General features: G+C 39.6%; 1 protein-coding gene across 1 annotated transcript in view; it reads right to left on the bottom strand.

Moving 5' to 3' along the window:
- Positions 1-24,981, bottom strand: part of LOC136151236 (cytidine monophosphate-N-acetylneuraminic acid hydroxylase) — an 80,613-nt gene that overhangs the window by 21,800 nt on the left and 33,832 nt on the right. The window contains exons 4-11 of the mRNA XM_065912181.1: positions 24,275-24,478; positions 20,427-20,518; positions 12,496-12,605; positions 10,384-10,574; positions 4,161-4,308; positions 3,756-3,837; positions 2,978-3,115; positions 104-239 (exon numbers count right to left, since the gene is read on the bottom strand). Of these exons, the coding sequence (XP_065768253.1) occupies positions 104-239; positions 2,978-3,115; positions 3,756-3,837; positions 4,161-4,308; positions 10,384-10,574; positions 12,496-12,605; positions 20,427-20,518; positions 24,275-24,478 (1,101 nt within the window). The remainder of the gene's footprint in view (positions 1-103; positions 240-2,977; positions 3,116-3,755; positions 3,838-4,160; positions 4,309-10,383; positions 10,575-12,495; positions 12,606-20,426; positions 20,519-24,274; positions 24,479-24,981) is intronic.

Genomic DNA, 24,981 nt, shown 5'->3' with positions numbered 1-24,981 from the left:
CCAATTACTCTCTCTCATTCCATGTTGCATTTAGAACTAAATCATCCATCCCAGAATACATTAACTTGTGTGTGATTATGTTATACAAAATGTCCAGCCATACTTGTCTGATGGGTGGGCTTCCACAAAATACCCAGCAAAGGGGCAATAAATTCGGGGTTGTAGGTCCTTCACCAGCCGAGCCTTGTAGTTCAGGAGTTTCTTCCTTTCTGTTTTAATGAACTGGGCTTTCCATTCCTCTGGAATGACAGGTTTTGGATTAGAGTCTCCTCTGTTCAGAAATCACAGAAAAACAAAAGCTCTAGTAAAGAAATCTTTCAGGAGATAAAAATTGACAGCTGACACTCAGATGTAGACCAAAACTCTTTGTCATTAGTGGCTTTAGTTTGCAAATTTCATTTGGTTACTAGGAAAATGTTCCTGAACTAGCCAAAGACACTGAAGCCTCTCCTTGTTTATGGCAATTCATGTGGACCTAGCTGAATACACAGGGTGGCATGTACCTTGCATGAATGTATATTTTAAGAGCACTGTAATTCTTGTATTGCTAAATGCTCTTCTAACATGGAAATGGCTTTGCTATATGGGTGGATTATAAATGTAAAGCACGTTTGTTACACCCTGGGGGTGTGCAGCGTCAAGGGCCTGGATGTTGGAGTCAGTTAAGACTTAGGGTCAAAACGCAACTCCACCACTTAAATTCTTTAAGTTTGTTTTCTCCTCTGTGAAATGGAATCGTGATGCCTAGCTCACAGTTTGTTCATTTGCTCATTCATTCATTTGTTCAATATTTATTGAGCACCTACTATAAGCCAAAATAGTTCAAGGCACGGAAAATATAATGATGAACAGGATAAAGCAGTTCCTTGCTCTCATGGAGTAGTCATTCTAGTGAAAGATGCAAATAATAAATAAGTTTATTTCAAACAGTGATGACCTAGGAAGAAAGTAAAATAGGATCATGGGATAGAGAGTGGCTGGGGTGAGGAGGCGGGTATTAGACAGGGCAGTTAGTGAAGATGGCATCGGAGTCATAGAATACAGACAGACATAGAAGAGAAATTGGCCACTGTGCAGAGGGCAGGGGTAATAGCACTTCAGGCAGTGGAAACAGCACATGCAAAGACCAGGGCATGGATGTACTCAGTGTATTGAGTCTGAGGAACAAAAAGCAGGCCAGTATGGGCTGACATCGGTCAAGCAACGGGGATACAGGCAGTAAAGGAAGTTGAGAATTTAGGCAAGGCCCAGAGCATGTGGGACACTGTGTCAGGGAACTGCTCCTACTACTACTGCTATGAATATCTGTTGTACACAGACAAGGAGACAGAAAAAAACTAAGTTATCCATAAGCTAGACCTGATCACTAAATAACATTTAATTATTAACGCTCTGGTATATTCCAGACCTTTTTAAATATATGTGCGCATGCAAACACACACATACACATACTCACATAAGAATGACATTCTGGGACTTCCCTGGTGGCTCAGTGGTAAAGAATCCTCCTGCTAACGCAGGGGGCAAAGGTTTGATCCCTGGTCCAGGAAGATCCCACATGCTGTGGTGCAACTAAGTCTGTGCGCCATAACTACCGAGCCAGCACTCTAGAGCTCAAGAGCTACAACTACTGAGCCGAAGCACCACAACTACCGAAGTCCCCATGCCTAGAGCCCATGCTCCACAATAAGAGAAGCCACCGCAATGAGAAGCCCACACACCGCAACTAGAGAGGAGCCCCAACTCGCCGCAACTAGAGAAAGCCCACACACAGCAACGAAGACACAGTACAGCCAAAAATCAAACAAATAAATCTTAAAAAAAAAGAGGATGGAGTTCTGCTAGCTACCTTTCGTAGGTGTATGTTGCCTCCCCAGTCACATTGTTAACCTCCTAAGGACAACACCTCCCCTCTATGTCTCACATGGTGACACATTCTGGGAAGCAATGAATACAGACTTAAGAGAAGAAAGGAAGGAACTGTACAAGGCTTTCTTCATATTGCAAGTAGGGCATTTCTGTCACATCATTAAACAGAGATCGCTTACAAAACATATGCATTTATTAAATGAACATATATGAAGCACTTTCAATGCTAGTACAGAGCAAAAGTATGAACAAAATGTACCACTTACACACCCTCCCCTATCCCAAACCTAGCACTACACTTAGACCCAGAGCAGAAATGCTTCTCCCTTGGATTGCACATTTTTTTCTAGCTTTGAGATATAACTGATGTGTAATTTTACATAAGTTTAAAGTACACACCATGGTGATTTCATTGCATGCATGCATGCCTAATGGTTACCACAATAAGGTTAGCTTATTACCTCTGTCACCTCATTACCACGTTTCATGTGTTAGAACACGTAAGATCTGCTCTTTTAGCAACTTTCAAGTATAGAGCACAATGTTGTTAACTATAGTCACTATGCTGTATATCACACCCCCAGACCATATTTACCTTATAACTGGAAGTTTATACTCTTTGACTACTATTTGCCTATTTCCCCTGCTCCCCAGACCCCTGTAACCCCATACTTTACAGGGGTTTCTTTTCCCCATCGCTCCCTGGTATGAGCACTCCATCAAGCCAAGGGCATATGCCTATCTCAAGGTGCCCACACTCTATTCTGAACCTCATACCAAGAGCATTTAAGCCTGGAATACCAATGTCAGACTCTTTGTGTTCTGCTCTATGGTCTACATCAAGAATCCAATTGATCCAAATGATTCTTTTTCTTGACTTATCCTGAAATGCTCCCTAATCCCCTTAGTGTTTTTTTCATGCCCCATCAGCACACTTTGAGCTGGGAGCTTTAGTCTGTAATCTGTGATTTGCAAGTCTGGTTTCCCAGTGAGACTGTAAGCTTCTCGCAAGGAAGAACCATGTTTTAGTTATCTTTGTATTGATTCGCAAAGCATTTAGCAAAGTGCCATGCCTGCTCCCTGGCATCACTCTGATATAAAGTATTACCAGTAAACTTTCCACCACTGAAAGTCATTGGAAAGCCTGATGCTCCTCCAGCAAAATCACTCATCATTAAATCAACCTTCACAGGCAGCCTTCCTCCATTGGGTCTGGTGCAATCCACTGTGTTGAGTATTTTATGACCTGTGGAAAAATTACGCAGCATAAATACTCAAGGTGAAATCTTGAACACCAGAGTTTGAAATCCCAGGCCAACAAAATCAAACTCCTCCTGTCTGATTCAGTTTGTTCTGGATGAGGATAATAATCAAGATCATAGATAGACTACTTTCCTTAGCCAACTATCTTCAGATGTTCAGCTCAAATGATGCAGGGGGGAAAATAACCAAATCAACACAAATCTCTCAAATTTTTGGAAATTCTATTTAATGACTGCTGGGGTAAAGCCATCTTCTCACAAGAAAAGCAGAAGTGTATGATTACATTACATAATAATATGTCAATATGAAAGTAAAACATTCAATAAAGGCAGTTTTGAAGATGTTACCATAGGGGAAATAAAGAGTATCTGTTCCCTTATGAAAAAAATCTTTGCATCTGTCACCACACAGAGTATGTTACTGTTAAATTTTTCTCTGAGTGACATATTTTCTGAGATTATCTCAGTGACAGTCCATTTTCCTAAGACAGGGATAGAATATACTATATCTTATGGAAAATGGAAGAAGAAGATGAAGATAGGATGGAACTTTGGATAGCTATCACTATCCTTCCTACCAAGAGCATGTTTCATTTTTCATTGCTGATGAAAATAAGAGAATACCTTTGTATTCCACGATAATGCAAGTGTCCATTTCAGGATGAACGCCATCCATCAGGATCATGAATCGGAGATTTTTGTCTACCTGGAATTTAACAATAAAACCAACAACTGTTTATGTCAGTTTGACTTTTTGTTCAATATTTGAGTAAACGATCATCTCTTCTGGAAAGAAATCCCTTTTATTCAGAATTGGATTTATTATCCAGTAAAGTCATACCGTTGATTTATGGAGAGAAAAACTACTTTTTATTTTAGCTCAAATAGAGGTTTATACAGTAATACATACTTGCATAGTACTACATATGGAAAAAGTAAGCCATTGCTTCTTCAGTATTAAAGCAACTACCAAAAATTTACCCCCAGAAAATATAACTGAAAAGTGTGGAGAAAACACTTATATCTGACCTGCTGCCATATTCCAAATGGCACTACATTGATATTAGTCAACTGGATACCACTCTGATTCAGATTCCAAAATACCGGTCTTTCTGTTTTTCCAACATAAATGGGGATATCTGGTCTTCTCCCAGCAAGCTTCTTCAGTGTAGGGTAACTAGGATCAGAAAGATGGGAAGTTTGAAAGGTGAAAAAATTGGATCGTCTAGTATGAGACTGCCCCTCACACCAACATGTTGACCAAGAAGCAAGGAACAGAAAAACCAGACCCTCCCCAGAGTCCAAAAAACAGGATTTTTCCTCAAAGTTGACTGTAACAATGAGGGGAATTTCCTAGCAGATTTCTCTTCACTGGGAAAACATATCATACACCACACTGTGTACATCAAACCAGGAGTGCAAATTCCATTTTCCATACTGATGCTGCTTTGAGCAAGGGTAGTTCTAACAGAAGGTACAAAGTGGAAAAGTCCTGCTGAAGAGGTTTCTGGTAGGCGAGGGTCTTCAGAATCTTCATTTTTTCTCACCTCTCAACCAGCAGCTCCCAATAAAAGAAAGGTCTTGGTCATAAAAAGAGGAGAACCTATGAACTGCCCATTATTAGGTGCTTTTTCAACCATCAACAGATTGATAGCCATATGGTGGCATACAGAATGAATTATTTGTCCTTAAGGAGAGTCAGTTACCAGCTAGGCAAGACAGTAAAATTTAGTGTAGAAGAAAACAACATCCACCATTTGGAGTAATTCCAACTCAGCATACAATTAACCATCCGAGCACTTTTGAACATCTTCACAGATTGTCAACTCTCATTTCTGAGCATTTATTACATCAAAGGATTATATACTACTGTAGGGTGTGGCAAAACATGAATAATAGACAAAAGGCTGTTTAGGTAACATATATCAATCATGGTGTTAGGCATTTTCACTAGCTTTTTATTTATGGTATTTTATTTCCTCTTACCAAAAAAAAAAAAAAAAGCTCTATGTTTGTTTTTAATAAATAAGAACACATACTCAAAAATATATGGCTAACAAATAGTAAATTGGTATTCAAATTCAGGTTTTCTGATCCGAAACTTAGTGCTTCTTCTACTAGCAGGCAATGTCAACTTAAATGAATACGCTGTCTGGTTTAAGAATCAGACTTGTGCATAGAGTATAATGTCAGGTGAAATAAGATATTTAATAAGAAAAGCATAAACAAAATCAGCATATCAGCACTTATTAACTACATTTAACAACTACTCATTTACTAATATTCAAGTTCCAGACCTATATTAAATACGTAGAATCTGGAGAGGAAAAATCAAGGATTCTTTGAATATGTCTTCAATCTCTGGGTTAACCAACTATATCTTCTACTTTAAGGGACTTTAGGAGTTAGGATAGGTTATTCTAAAATCAATGTTTAATGCTTTGTGATTTTTAAGTTGTTGAAAATTCTCACTGGCATCGATAAATACTATTCATTAGCATACCCATGTGTGCTGCTGCTGCGTGATTTAAGTTGTATCCTTCTCTTTGTGACCCTATGGACTGTGCCTGCCAGGCTCTTCTGTCCATGGGATTCTCCAAGCAAGAATACTGGAGTTGGTTGCCATGCCCTCCTCCCGGGGTTTTCCAGACCCAGAGATCGAAACCGCATCTCTTAATATCACCTACATTGGCAGGCGGGTACTTTACCACTAGCACCATCTGGGAAGTCTAATATAATACTCATATATTTACATAACAAATCACATTTGTTTGACTAAAGACTGTTTTCTAAAATACCCTGGGCTTTCCTGCCTGTTTCTCCCTTGGTGGCTCAGGTGGTAAATGCAGGAGACCAGGGTTCAATCCCTGGGAAGATCCCCTGGAGTAGGAAATAGCAAACTACTCCAGTATTCTTGCCTGGAAAATTCCATGAACAGAGGAGCCTGCTGGGCTACAGTCCATGGGGTCACAGAGTCTGATGCAATTGAGCAACTAACACACAGGACCATGGGCATCTTTTAGCAGGTACTACAAAGCAATCACTTAGTTTATGTGATACTGTTTTCTCTATATAACCTGCATAAAATTAGTCCCACATGGTGTTTTTTTTTTTTTTTTTTATTAGTTGGAGGCTAATTACTTCACAACATTTCAGTGGGTTTTGTCATACATTGATATGAATCAGCCATAGAGTTACACGTATTCCCCATCCCGATCCCCCCTCCCACCTCCCTCTCCACCCGATTCCTCTGGGTCCTCCCAGTGCACCAGGCCCGAGCACTCGTCTCATGCATCCCACCTGGGCTGGTGATCTGTTTCACCATAGATAATATACATGCTGTTCTTTCGAAACATCCCACCCTCACCTTCTCCCACAGAGTTCAAAAGTCTGTTCTGTACTTCGGTGTCTCTTTTTCTGTTTTGCATATAGGGTTATCGTTACCATCTTTCTAAATTCCATATATATGTGTTAGTATGCTGTAATGTTCTTTATCTTTCTGGCTTACTTCACTCTGTATAATGGGCTCCAGTTTCATCCATCTCATTAGAACTGATACAAACAAATTCTTTTTAACAGCTGAGTAATATTCCATGGTGTATATGTACCACAGCTTCCTTATCCATTCATCTGCTGATGGGCATCTAGGTTGCTTCCATGTCCTGGCTATTATACACAGTGCTGCGATGAACATTGGGGTGCACGTGTCTCTTTCAGATCTGGTTTCCTCAGTGTGTATGCCCAGAAGTGGTATTGCTGGGTCATATGGCAGTTCTATTTCCAGTTTTTTAAGAAATCTCCACACTGTTTTCCATAGTGGCTGTACTAGTTTGCATTCCCACCAACAGTGTAAGAGGGTTCCCTTTTCTCCACACCCTCTCCAGCATTTATTGCTTGTAGACTTTTGGATAGCAGCCATCCTGACTGGCATGTAATGGTACCTCATTGAGGTTTTGATTTGCATTTCTCTGATGATGAGTGATGTTGAGCATCTTTTCATGTGTTTGTTAGCCATCTGTATGTCTTCTTTGGAGCAATGTCTGTTTAGTTCTTTGGCCCATTTTTTGATTGGGTCATTAATTTTTCTGGAATTGAGCTTCAGGAGTTGCTTGTATATTTTTGAGATTAATCCTTTGTCTGTTTCTTCATTTGCTATTATTTTCTCCCAATCTGAGGGCTGTCTTTTCACCTTGCTTATAGTTTCCTTTGTAGTGCAAAAGCTTTTAAGTTTCATTAGGTCCCATTTGTTTAGTTTTGCTTTTATTTCCAATATTCTGGGAGGTGGGTCATAGAGGATCTTGCTGTGATTTATGTCGGAGAGTGTTTTGCCTATGTTCTCCTCTAGGAGTTTTATAGTTTCTGGTCTTACATTTAGATCTTTAATCCATTTTGAGTTTATTTTTGTGTATGGTGTTAGAAAGTGTTCTAGTTTCATTCTTTTACAAGTGGTTGACCAGTTTTCCCAGCACCACTTGTTAAAGAGGTTGTCTTTTTTCCATTGTATATCCTTGCCTCCTTTGTCAAAGATTAGGTGTCCATAGGTTCGTGATTTATCTCTGGGCTTTCTATTCTGTTCCATTGATCTGTATTTCTGTCTTTGTGCCAATACCATACTGTCTTGATGACTGTGGCTTTGTAGTAGAGACTGAAGTCAGGCAGGTTGATTCCTCCAGTTCCATTCTTCTTTCTCAAGATTACTTTGGCTATTCGAGGTTTTTTGTATTTTCATACAAATTGTGAAATTATTTGTTCTAGTTCTGTGAAAAATACCGTTGGTAGCTTGATAGGGATTGCATTGAATCTATATATTGCTTTGGGTAGAATAACTATTTTGACAATATTGATTCTTCCAATCCATGAACACGGTATGTTTCTCCATCTGTTTGTGTCCTCTTTGATTTCTTTCATCAGTGTTTTATAGTTTTCTATGTATAGGTCTTTTGTTTCTTTAGGTAGATATACTCCTAAGTATTTTATTCTTTTTGTTGCAATGGTGAATGGTATTGTTCCCTTAATTTCTCTTTCTGTTTTTTCATTGTTAGTATATAGGAATGCAAGGGATTTCTGTGTGTTAATTTTATATCCTGCAATTTTACTATATTCATTGATTAGCTCTAGTAATTTTCTGGAAGAGTCTTTAGGGTTTTCTATGTAGAGGATCATGTCATCTGCAAACAGTGAGAGTTTCACTTCTTCTTTTCCTATCTGGATTCCTTTTACTTCTTTTTCTGCTCTGATTGCTGTGGCCAAAACTTCCAACACTATGTTGAATAGTAGTGGTGAGAGTGGGCACCCTTGTCTTGTTCCTGATTTCAGGGGAAATGCTTTCAATTTTTCACCATTGAGGGTGATGCTTGCTGTGGGTTTGTCATATATAGCTTTTATTACCATATTACACAATGCATGAACCCAGAACTTTCATAATTCTGCAGTTGTACATCTTTGGTTCCAGAAGCTTGCATGGATCAAAGGTATCATGCAGTCCATAGCAGATTTTTAATCTTAGTACAATATCCCAGCTGGTGATGTTCAGTTTTTGTGTATTGAAGGTAATTTGTTACTAAAGCAGCTAACTACTTAAGTTTTTAGTTTCCTTAAAGAGAAGAGAGAGAACATATTCATGCCTTAGAGACCTCATATGCTTTCAACAGAAAAATCAAGGGGCTGGTCAACCAGCAAACATACTTCCCCTCATCATGGGCATTTCTATCAAAGAGTCTCCTTCATGTGAACTTTGTCACATAAAGTCACAACAAAGAAAAATAAGGTGAAATTGCTTCATGTTAGAACAAGTGAGCAGGGCTGTATGTTTATATCAGCACTGGAGAGGCTGTGACACAAACTGCTAAATAAGGATGAAGAAGGAGGACCCTGAAATGAAACCGGTGGTTGGAAATCTGACCCCATCTCTTCTGGTAACCGTTCATTTGCAAATAGGTATGGTTCTATAAATTCAAGCTCCTCTTTCTCCTTTCTGTTGACGATTATAAATTAGAGGGAGGTGGGAGGGGGGATCAGGATGGGGAATACATGTAAATCCATGGCTGATTCATGTCAATGTATGACAAAAACCACTACAATATTGTAAAGTAATTAGCCTCTAACTAATAAAAATAAACGAAAAAAAATATCCTGTGATCAACCACAATGGAAATGAATATTAAAAAAAGAAAGTATAAAAATAATAAATAAATAATTAAATAAAATAAATAAATTCAAGCTCCTTTTTCTCCTTTCTGTTGATGATTATAAATTCAAACTCCTTTTTCTCCTTCCTGTTGATGACCTGGGTTAAGGAAGTTTCAGTTCCTATCCTTCACATCACACAGCTGTGTTTCCAATAAAGGATGAAGTGGACTCAGGGTTCAAAAGGTGGGAGCTCATTGTTGTTGAAATGCTATGAGCCAAGAGTTGGCAAATCACAGCAACCTGCTGCTATAATCTATGAATGCCTTTTACCTTTTTAAGTGATTGAGAAGGAAATCAAAAGGGCAATCCTATCTGGTGACCCAAGAAAACTTTATGATAATCACATGTCATTGTGCATAAATCAGATTTATTAGAAGACAGTCAGGCTGACTGAGGCCCATTTATGACTGCTCTTGTAGTACCACAGTTGAACTAAGTCACTGTAACACCAACCATATGGCTTGTAAAACTGAGAAGAGTTACACCCTGTGTACTGGTCCCTGCCATAAAACTTGGACTGGAAAAGGGAGTCGACATTCATGATCCTTAAACCTAGACTTTTATCCTTTTATCAAGTAGCCTGAGGGTGGGAAGTGAGAGCGTGGAGGGTTGTTAACTCCTGTCTTCCTCCCACAATGGCCCCTTTTGCATTTGTAACGGTATAAAGCATGAAAATATCTTCCCTCATAGCTCAGTTGGTAAAGAATCTGCCTGCAAGGCAGGAGACCCGGGTTCGATTCCTGGATTGGGGAGATCCCTTAGAGAAAGAAATGGCAATCCACTCCAGATTCTTGACTAGAGAATCCCGCCAATAGAGCAGTCTGACAGACTAGAGTCCATGGGGTCACAGGAGTCGGACATGACTTAGCGACTAAACCACCAAAGCATGAAAACACTTTAAAAATTATGCTACACAAACATACGCATTTATCCAAGTTAGTTCTCTTCTCATCAGTCCCTCTGAATCGGCCTCAAATTAAGCAGGGATCACAAAAGAACCTGAAAATCAGTGATGCCATTACTGCAGCATTTCCTTCAGAGTTCACGGCTCAGACTTCATTACCTCAGGTGATCTGAGTGCATGTGACTGATGTAAATTAGGTCCGCTTGACACAGCCTCTCCAGCCAATCAGATGGAGGCTCATGTAGTAACCACCATCCTCGGGCAAAAGCAGGACCCGTTAACCAAGGGTCAAACACCATCCTCTTGTCCCCCAGCTTGAGGTCCATGCAGGCATGAGTAAGGTATGTTATCTGTCAGAAGACAGTGAGAATCAGATTATTGAGTCATCATCCGTCAGCAACAATGAACTGGGCTGGTTAGCGGACAAGTCAGGTTGGAGAACTTTGCTCCTGAGCATGTTCACTGAGGTGGGGACCTTTAAATAGAAAACAACTCCCGGCACACATCGCTGCTTTGTTAGGAAAGAAATGCTCATGGTGGATTTCAGGTGTCAAACCAATTGATTCATCCAATTCTACTCTATCTAAATTAACTCCTAAATGCTTATTTACAGTCTGCACTGCAGAATATCTTTTGCTATCAGCCCTTCAAAGCACGATTTACAAGGAAAGGCAGTTAAAGATGTAATGGCAGATACTTGGGGATTTAATTGCCAGACTGGCTGGAAATAGCCACCGAATGAATGTTGAATGATTCCTGGTGGGTTTGAGGCAGGAGACAGGTGAGCCCTGGCTGGGCAGCTGGAGTCTGTCCCCTGAGGACACATACTCCAAGACAAAGACAATAGCAGGAAGGAGGAGAAACTGAGCCCTGTCCAGATAAGAGATAAAAAGATCACGCGTTCTTCATTCTTAAGGTCAAGGAGATCTTCCAACTGCACACACACAGAGAGGCTACTCAGAGGTCAAATAGGGAGGGGACACCACCACATAGTAAGTGATGTGGACCTTCCCGTAGGCCTCCTAACTAGAATCCACCTTGGCTAAGAGATGCAGGTGCACATATGGGAGGACCCCGAGATGAGCCAAACACGACTCAGAACTAGGTCAAGCAAGACGACTGGCCAAAGGAAACCCCAAAGAAATGCCCCATGTAAGTGATTTAAACTACCAGGATGGCATGACTCTTTCTCTCTGAACCCTCTATCTATTCACATGTACATCTCTCCTCCTAATAAATACTTTATCTGTTTCACTACTTTCCATCTCTTTGTTGAAATTTATTTCTACAAAGCAGACAAACCATGGCCCCTGACCCTCACGGTCCAGGAGCTAGGATTCGGCATTCTCGCTGCCGCAGCCTGACTTCCATCTCTGGGTCGGGGAACTGAGATCCTGCTTTGAGTTGCTGCAGGCGGAAGCCACCTGAGATCGGGCTGCCATAGCCACGCAGCCTGGAGAAACAGAACTTGTGAGACTTTCTCTTCTAACTTACCTGCTGACTCGCTCAGGGAGTCAGGGTCCTCTGAGGATGGCTATCAACAATGACTAAGAAGCTGGCATAGACTCGAGGATTCTAAATGAGGGTTTCACTCCCTTCCTCTGGTCTGGCACACCCAGAGAACAAAGGAAAACACCCAGAGCAGAGATAAAGTGGGTAGAAACTCCAGGGTGAGAAGCCAAAGCAGAGGGTACAGAGAGGTCAGCAAACCAAATTCAGGTGATTATGCCGATTCTGGATAGGGTCCCATTTGCTTCCTCAGAAAAGTTAACAACCCATTTCCACAAGCTTCCCAGATACATCGGAAAAATTCATTTTGGATTGTTTAATTCTCCCAAACTACCAAAGCTTTTTCTCTGGAGGAAATTCTTTTAAAGGTAGGAAGTGAACAAGGTTTGTGAAGATCTCAGGGCAACATGCAGAGATAGACAACTGGTTGTTTCATCTATTAGTGATTTGGAATCAATGGAAATTTCTGAATTCCTTCCATAGTTTTGCATGACTCTCCTTTGGGACCTCTGCTAAAAGGTTTTCTGCTTTGTTGTTGTTGTTTTTCTGGATATATTACCTTGTAATCCCTGCCAAGTTCTGGGTGTTTCTAAAAAATTTGCTCAAGAGTTCAGGATAACTATACTGTAAGTCCTAAGTAGCCACATCCAAAAATATTCAAGGTAATATAAAATATATATATGTGTGTGTGTGTGTGTGTGTGTGTGTGTATCTTAGTTTTATTTTTGTTTTTAAGATAATTATAATTTAATGTTTCCTTACCTGCACTTCCCCAAAAGCCAAATCTTCAGGAGATCTGGGCTCTGAATCCCAGGGGTTAGGAGGATTCAGTTCTAGAAGCAAAAGTTCATTTTCTTCACTCTTTTCCACAACTACAACCAAAGGGGAATGAATCTGAATTAGTAACAACAACAAAATGATGTTTAAAAAGCATCACTGAAATAGAAATGTACGGCTCAGGTACTCAGAGTTCAAAAATCAAAGGAAATCAGAAACAAAAAGCAATGCTAATTTAGGTCAAGCAATATCTACTGAGATGAGGGCTGAAGACTGACACCCATTCATTTCTTTTATTCATACTACACTTAAGGAGCTCATGGAATCTCAGGTATGTCAGGTATGTTTTATGTCTTAAGCTGAGTGCTGGGCACATGGTGGTTTATTATTTTTATATCTTTTAAATACTGTTTAAGAATTTAATAGAAGCATATTAATTAACATTTTCCTAGTAAGAGTTATCAACTTATTTAATAACAAAGCACAACTGGCTTTCTTAATAAAATCAGAAATACACAAAGGACATTTAATGTCACCACTATTATTAAACTGTGTCCTTGAAAATGCAAGCAATACAATAAAGATACATTTTATTATTATTTTCAGGCTATATTGTTGCTGGAAAACAGTGTCACGAAATAGAAAAAGTGCTGGATTTGGAAACATCAGGGTGGGGATTGTGACTGGGCTGCTTATTATCAACATCCTGGGCTGCAGTTGCCTGATCATAAAATAGAGTTATGACACATACTTCATAGAGTTGTTGTAGGCAGTAAACAATATAAGAGATCCAACAGTGTCCAGCACTATGCCTCGCACAAAGAAAGCATTTAATCAATAATAATATTATTATAGCAATTATTTTATCTTTGAAGAATGAAGAGTTAAAGAGAAAGCTCAGTATTGACAAGACTATATACTATTAATAACAAATATCAATTCAAAAGTACAAAGTATTATGGGAGAGTCTCAGAAAACTGCATTGATATCCACTTGTAAGGATTTTCCTTCTTTAGAATTGTTCTCTCTTAAGAAAAGCAGGAAAAGAAATGTGTGTGCTCAGCTGCTCAGTCGTGTCCACCTCTTTGTGACCCCATGAACTGTAGCCAACCAGGTTCCTCTGTCCATGGGATTTTCCAGGCAAGAACACTGGAGTGGATTGCTACTTCCTACACCAGGGGATCTTCCCAACCCAGGGATTGAACCCATGTTTCCTACATCTCCTGCATTGGGAGGTGGATTCTTTACCACTATCGCAACCTGGGAAGTCCCAGTTATTAAGTAAGTTATTAAACAGCTTTAATATTCTAAGAGAGGGTGAAAAAGGAAGGGCTATCTAACAATAGTGTTGTGCAACTGGTTATTTAAGTATTCTAGTTTATTATCTAGTTTATTAAAGACACAATGAGGCATTTCCAAGTGGCTAAAAATAGAATACAAAGAGAGGACTTCTAAATTTAATAGCACTGGAAACAATTCCAGTGGAAAATCTGAATATATACAAATGTAAGATGAAAAAGTTCTACCACCAACAAAAACTGGCAAACACATTTGGAAAATATATTAGCATCATGCTTGAGGAACAAGCTTAATTTAAAACAACAGTGATGATATTTTTTGATTCAAAGGAGAAAAGTCTGAAAAACTAAGAATGCCTCAAGCTGGTAAAGTATGAAGAGAAAGGAGAACTTATTAACTAGTTAGAGGGAACAAAAATTGGGTCATTCTAAAAAATGGACTGTAATGCAATACATATTAAAGAATGGATGAATGAATAATGGCCTCATTCATTCATTTAGGACCTCAAGTAAAGAGGACGAGGTTAACCATATTTTTTAGTTCATGACACATTATATTCAGTCCAAGCAAAGCTACTTACTTACTTATTTATTTACTTATTCCCTTTATCTGTTTCCCATTGTTATTTCTCTCTCCTCTCCTACAGGATTATCATTTGAATGCTTGTGCAAAGTATGCATTATATTTTATGTGTACATTTTACTTCATATCAATGGTACTGGGTCTCCAGTCTGTTTCTTACTCTTTTTCACTCAATGCTCTGTTTTTAAGATTCTTTCATGTTGCCACGTGTACATCTAGTCCACTTCCTCTAACTGTAAGTATTCTGTGGTTTACCACATTTTACTGATTTACCCTCCTTATGGTAGACCCACAGACTCCACCACAACAAGATTTCTCTGGTGCATACACCAGAAGAGAGACTGATAGATCACGGTGTATGGTCCATAAACCTCCTCTGACTAGTCACGGTTGGATTATTTTCTAGCCTAGCTGCAACAGCCACACCTCTGCCACATGCATGAAGATTTTTATATCTTTATATCTCTGACAACGTTTGGCAGTTCCTCGGTTTATTTTTATCAATACAAAAAAACCCTACAGTAACATCTCATTGCTTTGGTTTAGCAGTTTTCTGATAATTAACGAATTTAAGCATATTTTCATATGCTTATTGACCTTTGGGGATTCTTCTGTAAAATGCTAGTTGATATCCATTCTTCATTTTTGTATTGAGCTTCCTATCCTTTCTTGTCAATTTGCTTTACTTAAGGGAATGGCAACCCACTCCAGTATTCTTGCCTGGGAAATCCTCTGGACAGAGGAGCCTGGCAGGTTACAGTCCATGGGGTCACAAAGATTCGTGAGTGACTGAGTGACTAACCACTTTCTTTTTCTTCTTATATGTTAGATCATATTACCCTGTTGGTTGTAAATATTGAAAAATAATCACCCAAACTATTATATGTCTTTGTCCATGTCCTCCGTTCAGCAGAAATCTTTAGTACTGATGAATTCATATTTACCAGGGTTTTGTGTGTGTGCATAGGCAGGGGGTTGCCTTTTGAGCTGTACATTTGAAATGTTGTTTGTCAGGAAGTCACCAATTTCTAGGTCACAAAGATATTCTACACTTCTGTTACTTTTACAGTCTTACCTTTCTCATTTAGGTTATTAGTCCCTGTGGAGCCCATCTTTACGTTAAGGTGTACAAAATGTTAAATATGAATAAATACATTAATTGTGTGTATATGTAAAAGTCACTCAGTCATGTCCGACTCTTTGCAACCCCATGGACTGTAGCCCATTAGGCTCCTCTGTCCATGGAATTCTCCAGGCAATATGCTAGAATGGGTTGCCATTTCCTTCTCCAGGGGATCTTCCTGACCCAGGGATCAAACCCAGGTCTCCCACATTGCAGGTAGACTCTTTACTGAGCCACCAGGGAAGCTCCCCCCAAAATACGTTGATTAGTCAAACCCTTTTGCCAGTAATGCAGCTATCTTACAAAAACAATTCCAAGAACAGAGAAGTTCTTAAGCATAAAGATCACAGTTTTGGTTTTGAAGGCAAAAAAAAAAAATCTGTGAACAGCATAAATGTCAACAGCAGAGAACTGGCTAAATAAATTAATATTTAATGTAGGCATACTTACAATTATATATATATATATATATAGAATCTGACATATTATGGCTAATGTAATATTAAGACAAAAACAGGATACAAAAATAATATATACAGTAATTATAATTAGTTATAAAAGTATGCCTAAAAAGATGACTGAAGATGGGACTAGACTGAAAATCAACAAAGAAACAAGATTTGAACAACACTATAAACCAACCAGATCCAAATACAGAATACACATTCTTCTCAGGTACATGTGAAATATCTCCACAAACCAGTACAAACCATATGTTAGACCATAAAACAAATGCCAATAAATTTAAAAGTTTCAAGTTATATAAAGTATGTTCCCTGACCACAATGAAATGAAATTAGATACCAATAAGAGAAGAAAGCTGGAAAATTCAGAAATATGTAGAAATAAACAATATACTTCTAAATACAAATGGTTTGAAGAAGAAAATCACAAGTTAGAAAATACTTTGAGACAAATAAAAATGAAAATACAACATGCTGAAACTTATGGAATGCAGCTAAAACAGTGCAGTGCATAGAATGAAATTTACACCAGTACACATCTGTAATTAAAAAGAAGATCTCAAGCAAAAAACCTAACCTTCCATCTCATGAAATTAGAAAAAGAGGCATAAACTAAACCCCAAACAGGTTGGATGCATGAGACAAGTGCTCAGGGCTGGTGCATCCCAGAGAGATGGCATGCGGAGGGAGGCGGGAGTGGGGATCAGGATGGGGAACACATGTAAATCCATGGCTGATTCATGTCAATGTATGGCAAAAACCACCACAATATTGTAAAGTAATTAGCCTCCAACTAATAAAAATAAATGAAAAAAAACACACACAAAAACAAAACAAACAAAAAAAAGGAAATATTTAAAAGTTAGAGCTAAAATAAACAGAATTGATACTAGAAAAATAAGAAAAAATGAAAACAGGAATATGTTCTTTGAAAAGATTAACAAAATTTTCAAACCTTCAGCTAGACTAATAAAAGAGAGAAAGGGCTCAAATTACTAAAATCAAGAATGAAAAAGGGGATGTTACTATTAACTTTACGGAATAAAAAAGAATACAAGGAAATATTATGATTATTATACATCAACAAATTGATAACCCAGATGAAATGAGAAACTTCTAGGAAGAATCAAATTAACAAAACTGACGAGAAGAAATAGAATACCTGAGAAGACCCAAAACAAATAACGGATTTAATTAGTAAACAAAAACCTTCACAAACATTAGTCTAAGCCTAGATAGCTTCACTGGTGAATCTGATCTAATGACTAAAGAAGAACCAACACCAATACTTTCATAAACTCTTCCAATAAATAGAAGAGGAGGGAACACTTCCCAACTTACTTTATGAGGGCAATCTTATTACCCTGATCCCAGGACCAGACAAAGATATCACACAAAAGGAAAACTACATTTCAATATTCCTGACAAATTTTGTTCCTGTTGTTTAGCTGCTCCGTCGTGTTTGACTCTTTGTGACCCCATGGACTGCAGCCCGCCAGGATCTTCTTTCTTGCCTAGGAAAGAATACCGGAGCAGGTTGCCATTTCCTACTCCAGGGGATCTTCCTGACCCAGGGATCAAACACATGTCTCCTGCATTGGCAGGCAGATTATTTACCGTTGAGTCAACTGGGTGGGAATCCTTACAAACATAGACATAAAAATCCTTAACCAAATATTAGCAAATACAATTTAGCAATATAAAAAAGAATTGTAGCCATGACCAAGTGGGGTTTATGCCAGCTTGGTTCAATACAGAAAAAGCCACAGAGGCATAAAATAGATTAGTGATTGCCAGGGGCTGAAGGAAGAGGGGAATGGGAGTGACTGCTAATAGTTATAAGGTTTCTTTTGGGGATGGTGAGAATGTTCTGGAATTAGAAAGTGGTGGTAATGGCACAATATATGAAAATATTAAAAACCATTGAGCTGCACACTCTAAAAGGGTAAATTTTATAGTACATGAATTATATCTCAATTAAAAGAAGGAGGAGAAGGCTGGGGAGAGAGAGGAAGGACCTCGGTGACAATTGGAAGAAAAGATACCTAAACAGAGGTTGTCTTGAGGCGATGGGAGTATAGGTGGGCATCTTCTTCCTTCTACTTTCCTGACTTCTACCTTTTTAATGATGATCATATCCCATGAAAGAGAATGATGGCTTGGTCTCATGTGAACTGAGATTATTCAATTCTATGATTTGTAAATAATAATTTTTTGTGGTAGGGAATCACTACAGCATTGGTAGCTCTGAACTGAAAAGTGGACTCGGTTAAAATTTTCCACTCTCTCGCATTTCCTCACTGGGGCAAAAGTTGAAAACTTCAGTGCGTCTTGTTACCACCTGCCCTCCACCGGCCTGCTATCACCTCTGACCAGAAACCCTCTACATAACAGTTTCCACCTTCGATCTATTTTCCATTTGATCAACTTTCTGCTGAGTGGGAAATCCCTTCCTCTTGCTCCAAAGGTCCAAATCACAGGGGAGATGTGTGGATTATTTAAGACGTACATTAAAAAAAAAAAAAAAAGTCTTTTTTTTTATTGGAGTATAATTATACTCCAATAAACTTTACAATAAGACTTTCCAATAAGACTTTACAATGTCATTCTAGTTTCTGCTGTACAATGAAGTAAATCAGCTAGATATATATATATATCTGTTGCTATATATATACATCTCCCCTCCCTCCTTCCCACCCCACCTCCAATCCACCCTTCTAGGTCATCGCAGAGCACCAAGCTGAACTCCCTGTGCTAAAGAGCAGCTTCCCATAGCTGTCAATTCCAAAAGACTTCGAAGTTTTGTAAAAGCCCTTAAGCAGCTATAAATTTCTGGGTTACATACTCATTAAGCTGATAGTCTATTGTCCTCTAACTTACACAGTTTAATAATTTCAGACCTTTGCTTCTTACCTGTTTTCTGCCAAATAGATTTAACAGTATTTGTATAGTGCATGTTACTAACTCCTGTTAACAAGCAGTCTGCAGGTTTCCTAAGCTAGCTCAACAGACATGGAGTGGGGCTTACTGGCAAAAGAAGCCAGTGGTTCCAGGTATCCTTTTGAGGGACGGGGGAGGATGTACTTGCCGTCAAAGGAATTAGAAACTTTCCCCAGAATAACCTGCTGTCACATCTCTTTGGGGGTGAACAGGAAAGGATATGCATCTCAGTGACAACTCTGCTCTGGGAACTGGGAGAATGCCTTGGCAGGCCACACCCCCCTTCTTTAAAAAATGATTAGGAGTTGGTCTCACCAAGCTATCTGGACAACAGTGGCCCTAGTATCCTATCCCATGTACAATAATTCAAGCCTGAAAAAGATGTAGAGCTGGTGTAAACACAGTTTCCAGTCTGGAGGTCCAGGCAGGAAGCCCTCCATTTAGCTCCCTTAACAGATAACCAGTGTTAAGACTGCCCTCATCCACACTGCTTATGCATATACATTTCTCATAATTGTGTCATACTATATGTAACATTTATAATCTGCCTTTTTGCTTTATCGATCAAAAATCTCTAATTATTTTAATTCCTTCAATAGTATCACTTTTAAGACACAGTGGAATTATTTTTAAAGTTTCGATTATTTTCAATTTTTCTCTTTAGATAGTATTGCTATGAATGAACATTCTCATACCTATATCTTTTGACATATCAAGGATTATCAAGAACTTAGGACACAGCCTTGGATGTGGAGTTGCAGGGTCAAAGGGATGCATATTTTTCAGTGTGTTAGGAAACTCACTGGAGAGTTTTAAGCAGGGGAATGACATGAATTAATTTTGATTTTTAAAATATCAGCCTTGTATACCTGAAAGGCTTCCCTGGTGGCCCAGATAGTTAAGAATCCACCTGCAATGCAGAAGACCTGGGCTCGGTCTCTGAGCTGGGAGGATCCTCTGGAGGAGGGCATGGCAACCCACTCCAGTATTCTTGTATGGAGAATTCCATGGACAGAGGAGCCTGGCAGGCTACAGTCCACGGGGTCACAAAGAGTCAGACACATTTGAGCAACTTGAAACTAACACAACATTGTAAATCAACTATACTCCAATACAAAATAAATATTCAATTAAAAATATATATCAATCTGGGTGCTATAAGCAGAATGAACTGCAGGAAGCAAGCGCAGAAGCAGGGAGTCCAGTCATGCAGACAAAGGATGACTTTTTCTTAATCCATCTTTGTTTCTGTTAATACCCAGGACAACGGTTTACACCTGACATGATCTCATCAAAGACTTACTGAACAAATCAGTGAATGAGCCAAGGGATGTTCTGAAGAAACTCTGTTTAGAATTTTCAGTGTTAATTATTTTTAAAAGACTTAATGTCCACAGGTTAAAGTCAGAATGTAACCAAAGCTCCAAGTGAAATTGGAAACAAGTTGACAAGAAGGTCCCCAATAATAGTGACAGCAGAAAACGTTGATCAATGTGGAAGGTATTTACCGAGTTCATCTTGACAGAAGCTGCCTGGAGGGTTGATATACTTCATGGAGCTCACATCCAACTTCCAGTTGTGTTTTGTACATTTAACAGACCTGGATGAAAAATTGTCCTTAGGTTTAGGAAACGGTGTAAATAAAAATTAATCTTATTGGGCTTACATGCATTATAAACAACTATAGTTGGTTGAACACAAAATTCATGAGAGGAAAACTATCAATAGCTAAGGCTCAAATATCCAAGGAAATATAGACTAATCATCAGTAGGTAATTGTAAAAGTGAAGATAGGGCTTCCCTGCTGGTTCAGTGGTAAAGAATCCGTGTGCCAATGCAGGAGACACAGGTTCGATCCCTGATCTGGGAAGATCCCACAGGCTGAGGAGCAGCTAAGCCTGTGGGCCACACTATTGAACCTGTGCTCCAGAGCCCAGGAGTCGCAACTACTGAGCCCACGTGTAGCAACTACCAAAGTCCACGCACTCTAGAGTCCGTGTGCCACAACAAGAGAAGCCACCACAATGAGAAGCCTGCACACGAGAGAGCAGCCCCCACCCCCTGCAACTAGAGAACGCCTGCTCAGCAAACCAAGGCCCAGCATTAAAAAAATGGTAACAAATAAATTATTTAAAAATTGCTTAAAAAGCAGTGAAGATAAATGGCACATCATGAAATAATACATGTTAGAGATCAACAGAGCCATCAGAATAAAGTCACCTTTAGGGATAGCTCTCATAAAAAAGTTAAGCTGGTTAAGATCCAACTGAGGCCAACATGAGGAAAGAATGTAGTGAAAAGACAAATCTATGATTTACGATCATTCTACAAACCTTGGTCCCTATTATAGTGTACTGAATATAAGTTCAACTTGAATTTGTATTTTTTGAGATGAAACGACTTCCTTACGGTTTAAGATTTCAGAGCATGGTTGCCAAAATACAGGATGCCCAGTTAAATATGAATTTCAGATAAATAGCAATTTAAAAATATGTCTCACACAATATTTTACATACACTGGAAATTCATCATTTATCTGCAATATAATTGAGTGTTCTGCATTTTTATTTGCTAATTCTGGTAGCCCTGTTTCAGAATGACAACTAGACTGTAGCAAAGTAGGAGGCTTAGTGATTTCTTTTCCATTTCTTATCAAACCGTGAAGGGCGTTATGGTGGTAGAAAATGAGGTTTAAACGTTCCATTTCCTCTCCACCTTGGTGGTGTTTCTAGTGAAGTTTTTGTAGCAGTTAAAGATTAAAAAAAAAAAAAAAAAAAAAACCCACAAATGTCTCAAACCAGAAACATCAGATTTCTTAAACTAACAATGTCTATTTTAACTTCTATATCAGCAAATGACATGACTTTTCCCAAGCTTCATTATATTAAGAATTTTTCATGCCCTTTTCTAGTAACAAGGCAAAAAAATGTACTCCACATTTCAACTTAAAGAGGATTATTCTTAACATCTACTCTCTCATCAATGAGTAGCCAACAACCTTTCAAAATTTGAGGACATTCCAAATGCAGCTATTTGGCATGCAGGTCAATAAATGCGAAGCATGGCAGGGTCTTAACTGTTCATGGGCAGCAGGCAGACAGGAGGAAAGTGACAGCTTCATGCACCAAGATGTTGTGAAAAGCTGTTAAATTTGCAAAATGACAATCACAGTTTATGGGAGTTGCTGATCTTGGTTATGTGTGAAGAAGAAAAATGGCTGAGATAGGGAGGGTAAAGAGGTAGCTCATTACTCTCAAGTGTCTCCGTGTAGAGAGATTCCTCAGGTGGACTGCTGCAGGGACCACCCAAAGAGAAGCAATCAAATTTGGAGCAATGGATGCGGGAGTACAGGGTGAGTTACTGTGAAGACGGAGTTGACAGTGCCAGCTCCAGGTTAGCCTGACAACAGAATAGCGTGAAATTAGGATCAATCACTCCAAAGGCTTTGCATGAAGGAGAGAAAGGCCAGTCTGGGGCAAAGTAATCACTCTGTTAGGATAATCAAGCCAGATTCAAGAACAAGCTGAATTCCTATAAATAATCTCATTCCCAAGCTATACCAGAAGCTCATGACAGACTAATAATCATAAAAGTAACTGACGTTTATCGAGCGCCTATCATATGACAGATGTTGTTTTTAAGTGTTTTATGTATTTGAAATCACTTTATCCTCTGAGCAGCCAGAGAGAATAGGTACTCTCATTTTCACTTTACAGAGGAGAGGACTGAGGTTCAGAAAGTCGAAGAAACTTGTCCATGTTCTTGGGGCTATTAAGTCCTGGGGCCAGGCTTCTGACCAGGACAGATTGCGAGGAAAGTTCACACTGCTAATCACAAAGATACACTTCCTCCAATGGCTGGCTATGTGAGCTCCATGGTGAGAGCTCATTGAGAAGAGAGGAAAAGCGGAGTCCCCAGACTGCAACAGTCAGAAGACCTCAAGGTCCCAGAGTGCCCATAGAAACTCACTAGTGACAGAACGAGCCATGGCTGAGGTTTCCTGGATTAAATCCACTGAGAAGATGGAAGGGACTCGAAGCAGGGCTGTCAGCAAACAACCACGAGGGTCTCCGAGAGTACAGTTGCTGCTCAAAATGTATCCCATACGATACTTGGAACCTATCTATGCTAAAAATGTATTCATTGTTTACCTGAAATGTAGATTTAACTGGATGCCTTCTATTTGCCTAATCTAGCAATCCCATCAGAGCAGTCAAGCAGGAGACAGGTGTCAACACTGTTTCGGTCCTGAAACTAAGAATGCAGTGAAGCAAATCTGTATGCATTTGTAAGAATACTCTAAACTTGGGTAACGGTCATCTATACAATTCTAGCAGGGAGTTCTTAGACAATTACCCAGCTCCACTGAATCCACCTGCACTAAATTGCCCACAGATGACCTGAGAAGTCAAATCGACAACAGTAGAAGACAAGTCTGATGTGGGAGTGACTAAAAAGCACCCAGGTCAAGTGAGGCTGAAAACAAGCTTGGAAAAGTGGGGTCAGCCACTGATTCATCGCCAGTGCTGAGCATCAGGCTGACAGAGCATCCCCTCTCCCCTACCTTCCCTGTCTCTGCCAGAGAGTGCTGCTACATCTTTGGCTGTCACTGAAAACAAAACGAAACAAAAAAATCCACAGCAATCCTGTCCCTGAACTGGGGAGGGAGGTCATCTATATGTAGTTTTAATCAAGGGATGGGGGAAGAGGGTACCAGCACCAGTTTTCCAAGAAATGATCAGAAGCACCTCTGTTCAGAGCAGGGACAGTTGGGGTTCGACCATGTGGGGTTTTTAATCGCTGCAAGGTGGCAAGGGAAAGTCTATCTGCTCTCCAGCAGAGTTTGGACAAGAGCCTGCCCGACTCATACTTCTGGGGGAGCAGGAAAGGAAACCCCAAAGAGGCTTGAGTCTTGGAAAATAAAAGCTATCACACACACCCAACCTCTCACTCACATACACAGACCCACGTACCTTAGAAATGTCACTGTTTATCAAGCTAGGAATCCATTTTCAATTAGAGTTCTTGAGAGAGAACGGGAAATTAAATAAAGGTCAGAATGCTTTCAGATCAGAGAGATACCCTAAACGTGCACAAGTAAGTTACAAATTTGCTAGGAGAAATAATTTGTCAGTTGTTTCATTTGATTTCCCAATAAGCACACTTCTGGCCAAATCTAATTTTAAGGGTCACCAGAGAAATGGAGACAGAAATGGCAACCTACTCCAGTGTTCTTGCCTGGAGAATCCCAGGGACGGAGGAGCCTGGTGGTCTGCCGTCTATGGGGTCGCACAGAGTCGGACACGACTGAGGCGACTTAGCAGCAGCAGAGAGAAAGCAAAATGACTCACGGTACCTTCCATCTAAATCCTCGATATCTTTTATGAACAGGCCTCCTTGGTGCTTGCACATATTCTTGCACGCTCGCAGGTGGCTCTTATTCTTATACAAGATGTAATCTTTGCCAGTGCTCTTATTTCGAACAAAATTGATTCCTTCCTTGAGATTGGCAACTTCAGTAGGGGAGAGACACAAGAGGAGCTCAGTTGTTTGTTCGATGCTGTGAAAAGGCAAACATTTTGAGAGGAAACAGAGATATTGTTAGGTTTTAAGAGAGAACCATTTGGCCATGGCGGTCAAAACCTCTTTTTGTTTTAATTAAGATATTATTTAAAGGCCATCCTTCCAAGTACCTGGGCTGAGTGGCACCTGATGGTGAACTTTCTCCCCTCCTTTAAATGCCCATCCTACTTGTCGAGGGTTTATCCCCGCCTTCCCAGGAAAGTAATGCTTCCCTCACTTGCCTGCTCATAGTCTGTCGTCGCCTCTCCCTGGGTATTTCAGAAGAATGGCAGTCCCTTCAGCGTCTGTGGCTCATTCACTCCCCCAAGGCAGAAGTCTGAGCGGAGAAAGAGGATGTACACTCAGCTCAGTATTTCCGTTGGTGATGTCTCCTCGTTAAAAATGTTTGTTTCAGAAGCCGAATTCTATATTTAGCGACAATAACTGCTCCTCACCTTCAAACTTTCACATCAGGACCTCCTCTCTTTTCCCACTGAGAGT

The sequence above is a fragment of the Muntiacus reevesi genome, chromosome 20 (genome assembly GCF_963930625.1).
Source record: "Muntiacus reevesi chromosome 20, mMunRee1.1, whole genome shotgun sequence".
Lineage (NCBI taxonomy): Eukaryota > Metazoa > Chordata > Mammalia > Artiodactyla > Cervidae > Muntiacus > Muntiacus reevesi.
This window is presented reverse-complemented; position numbering and strand designations above follow the sequence as displayed.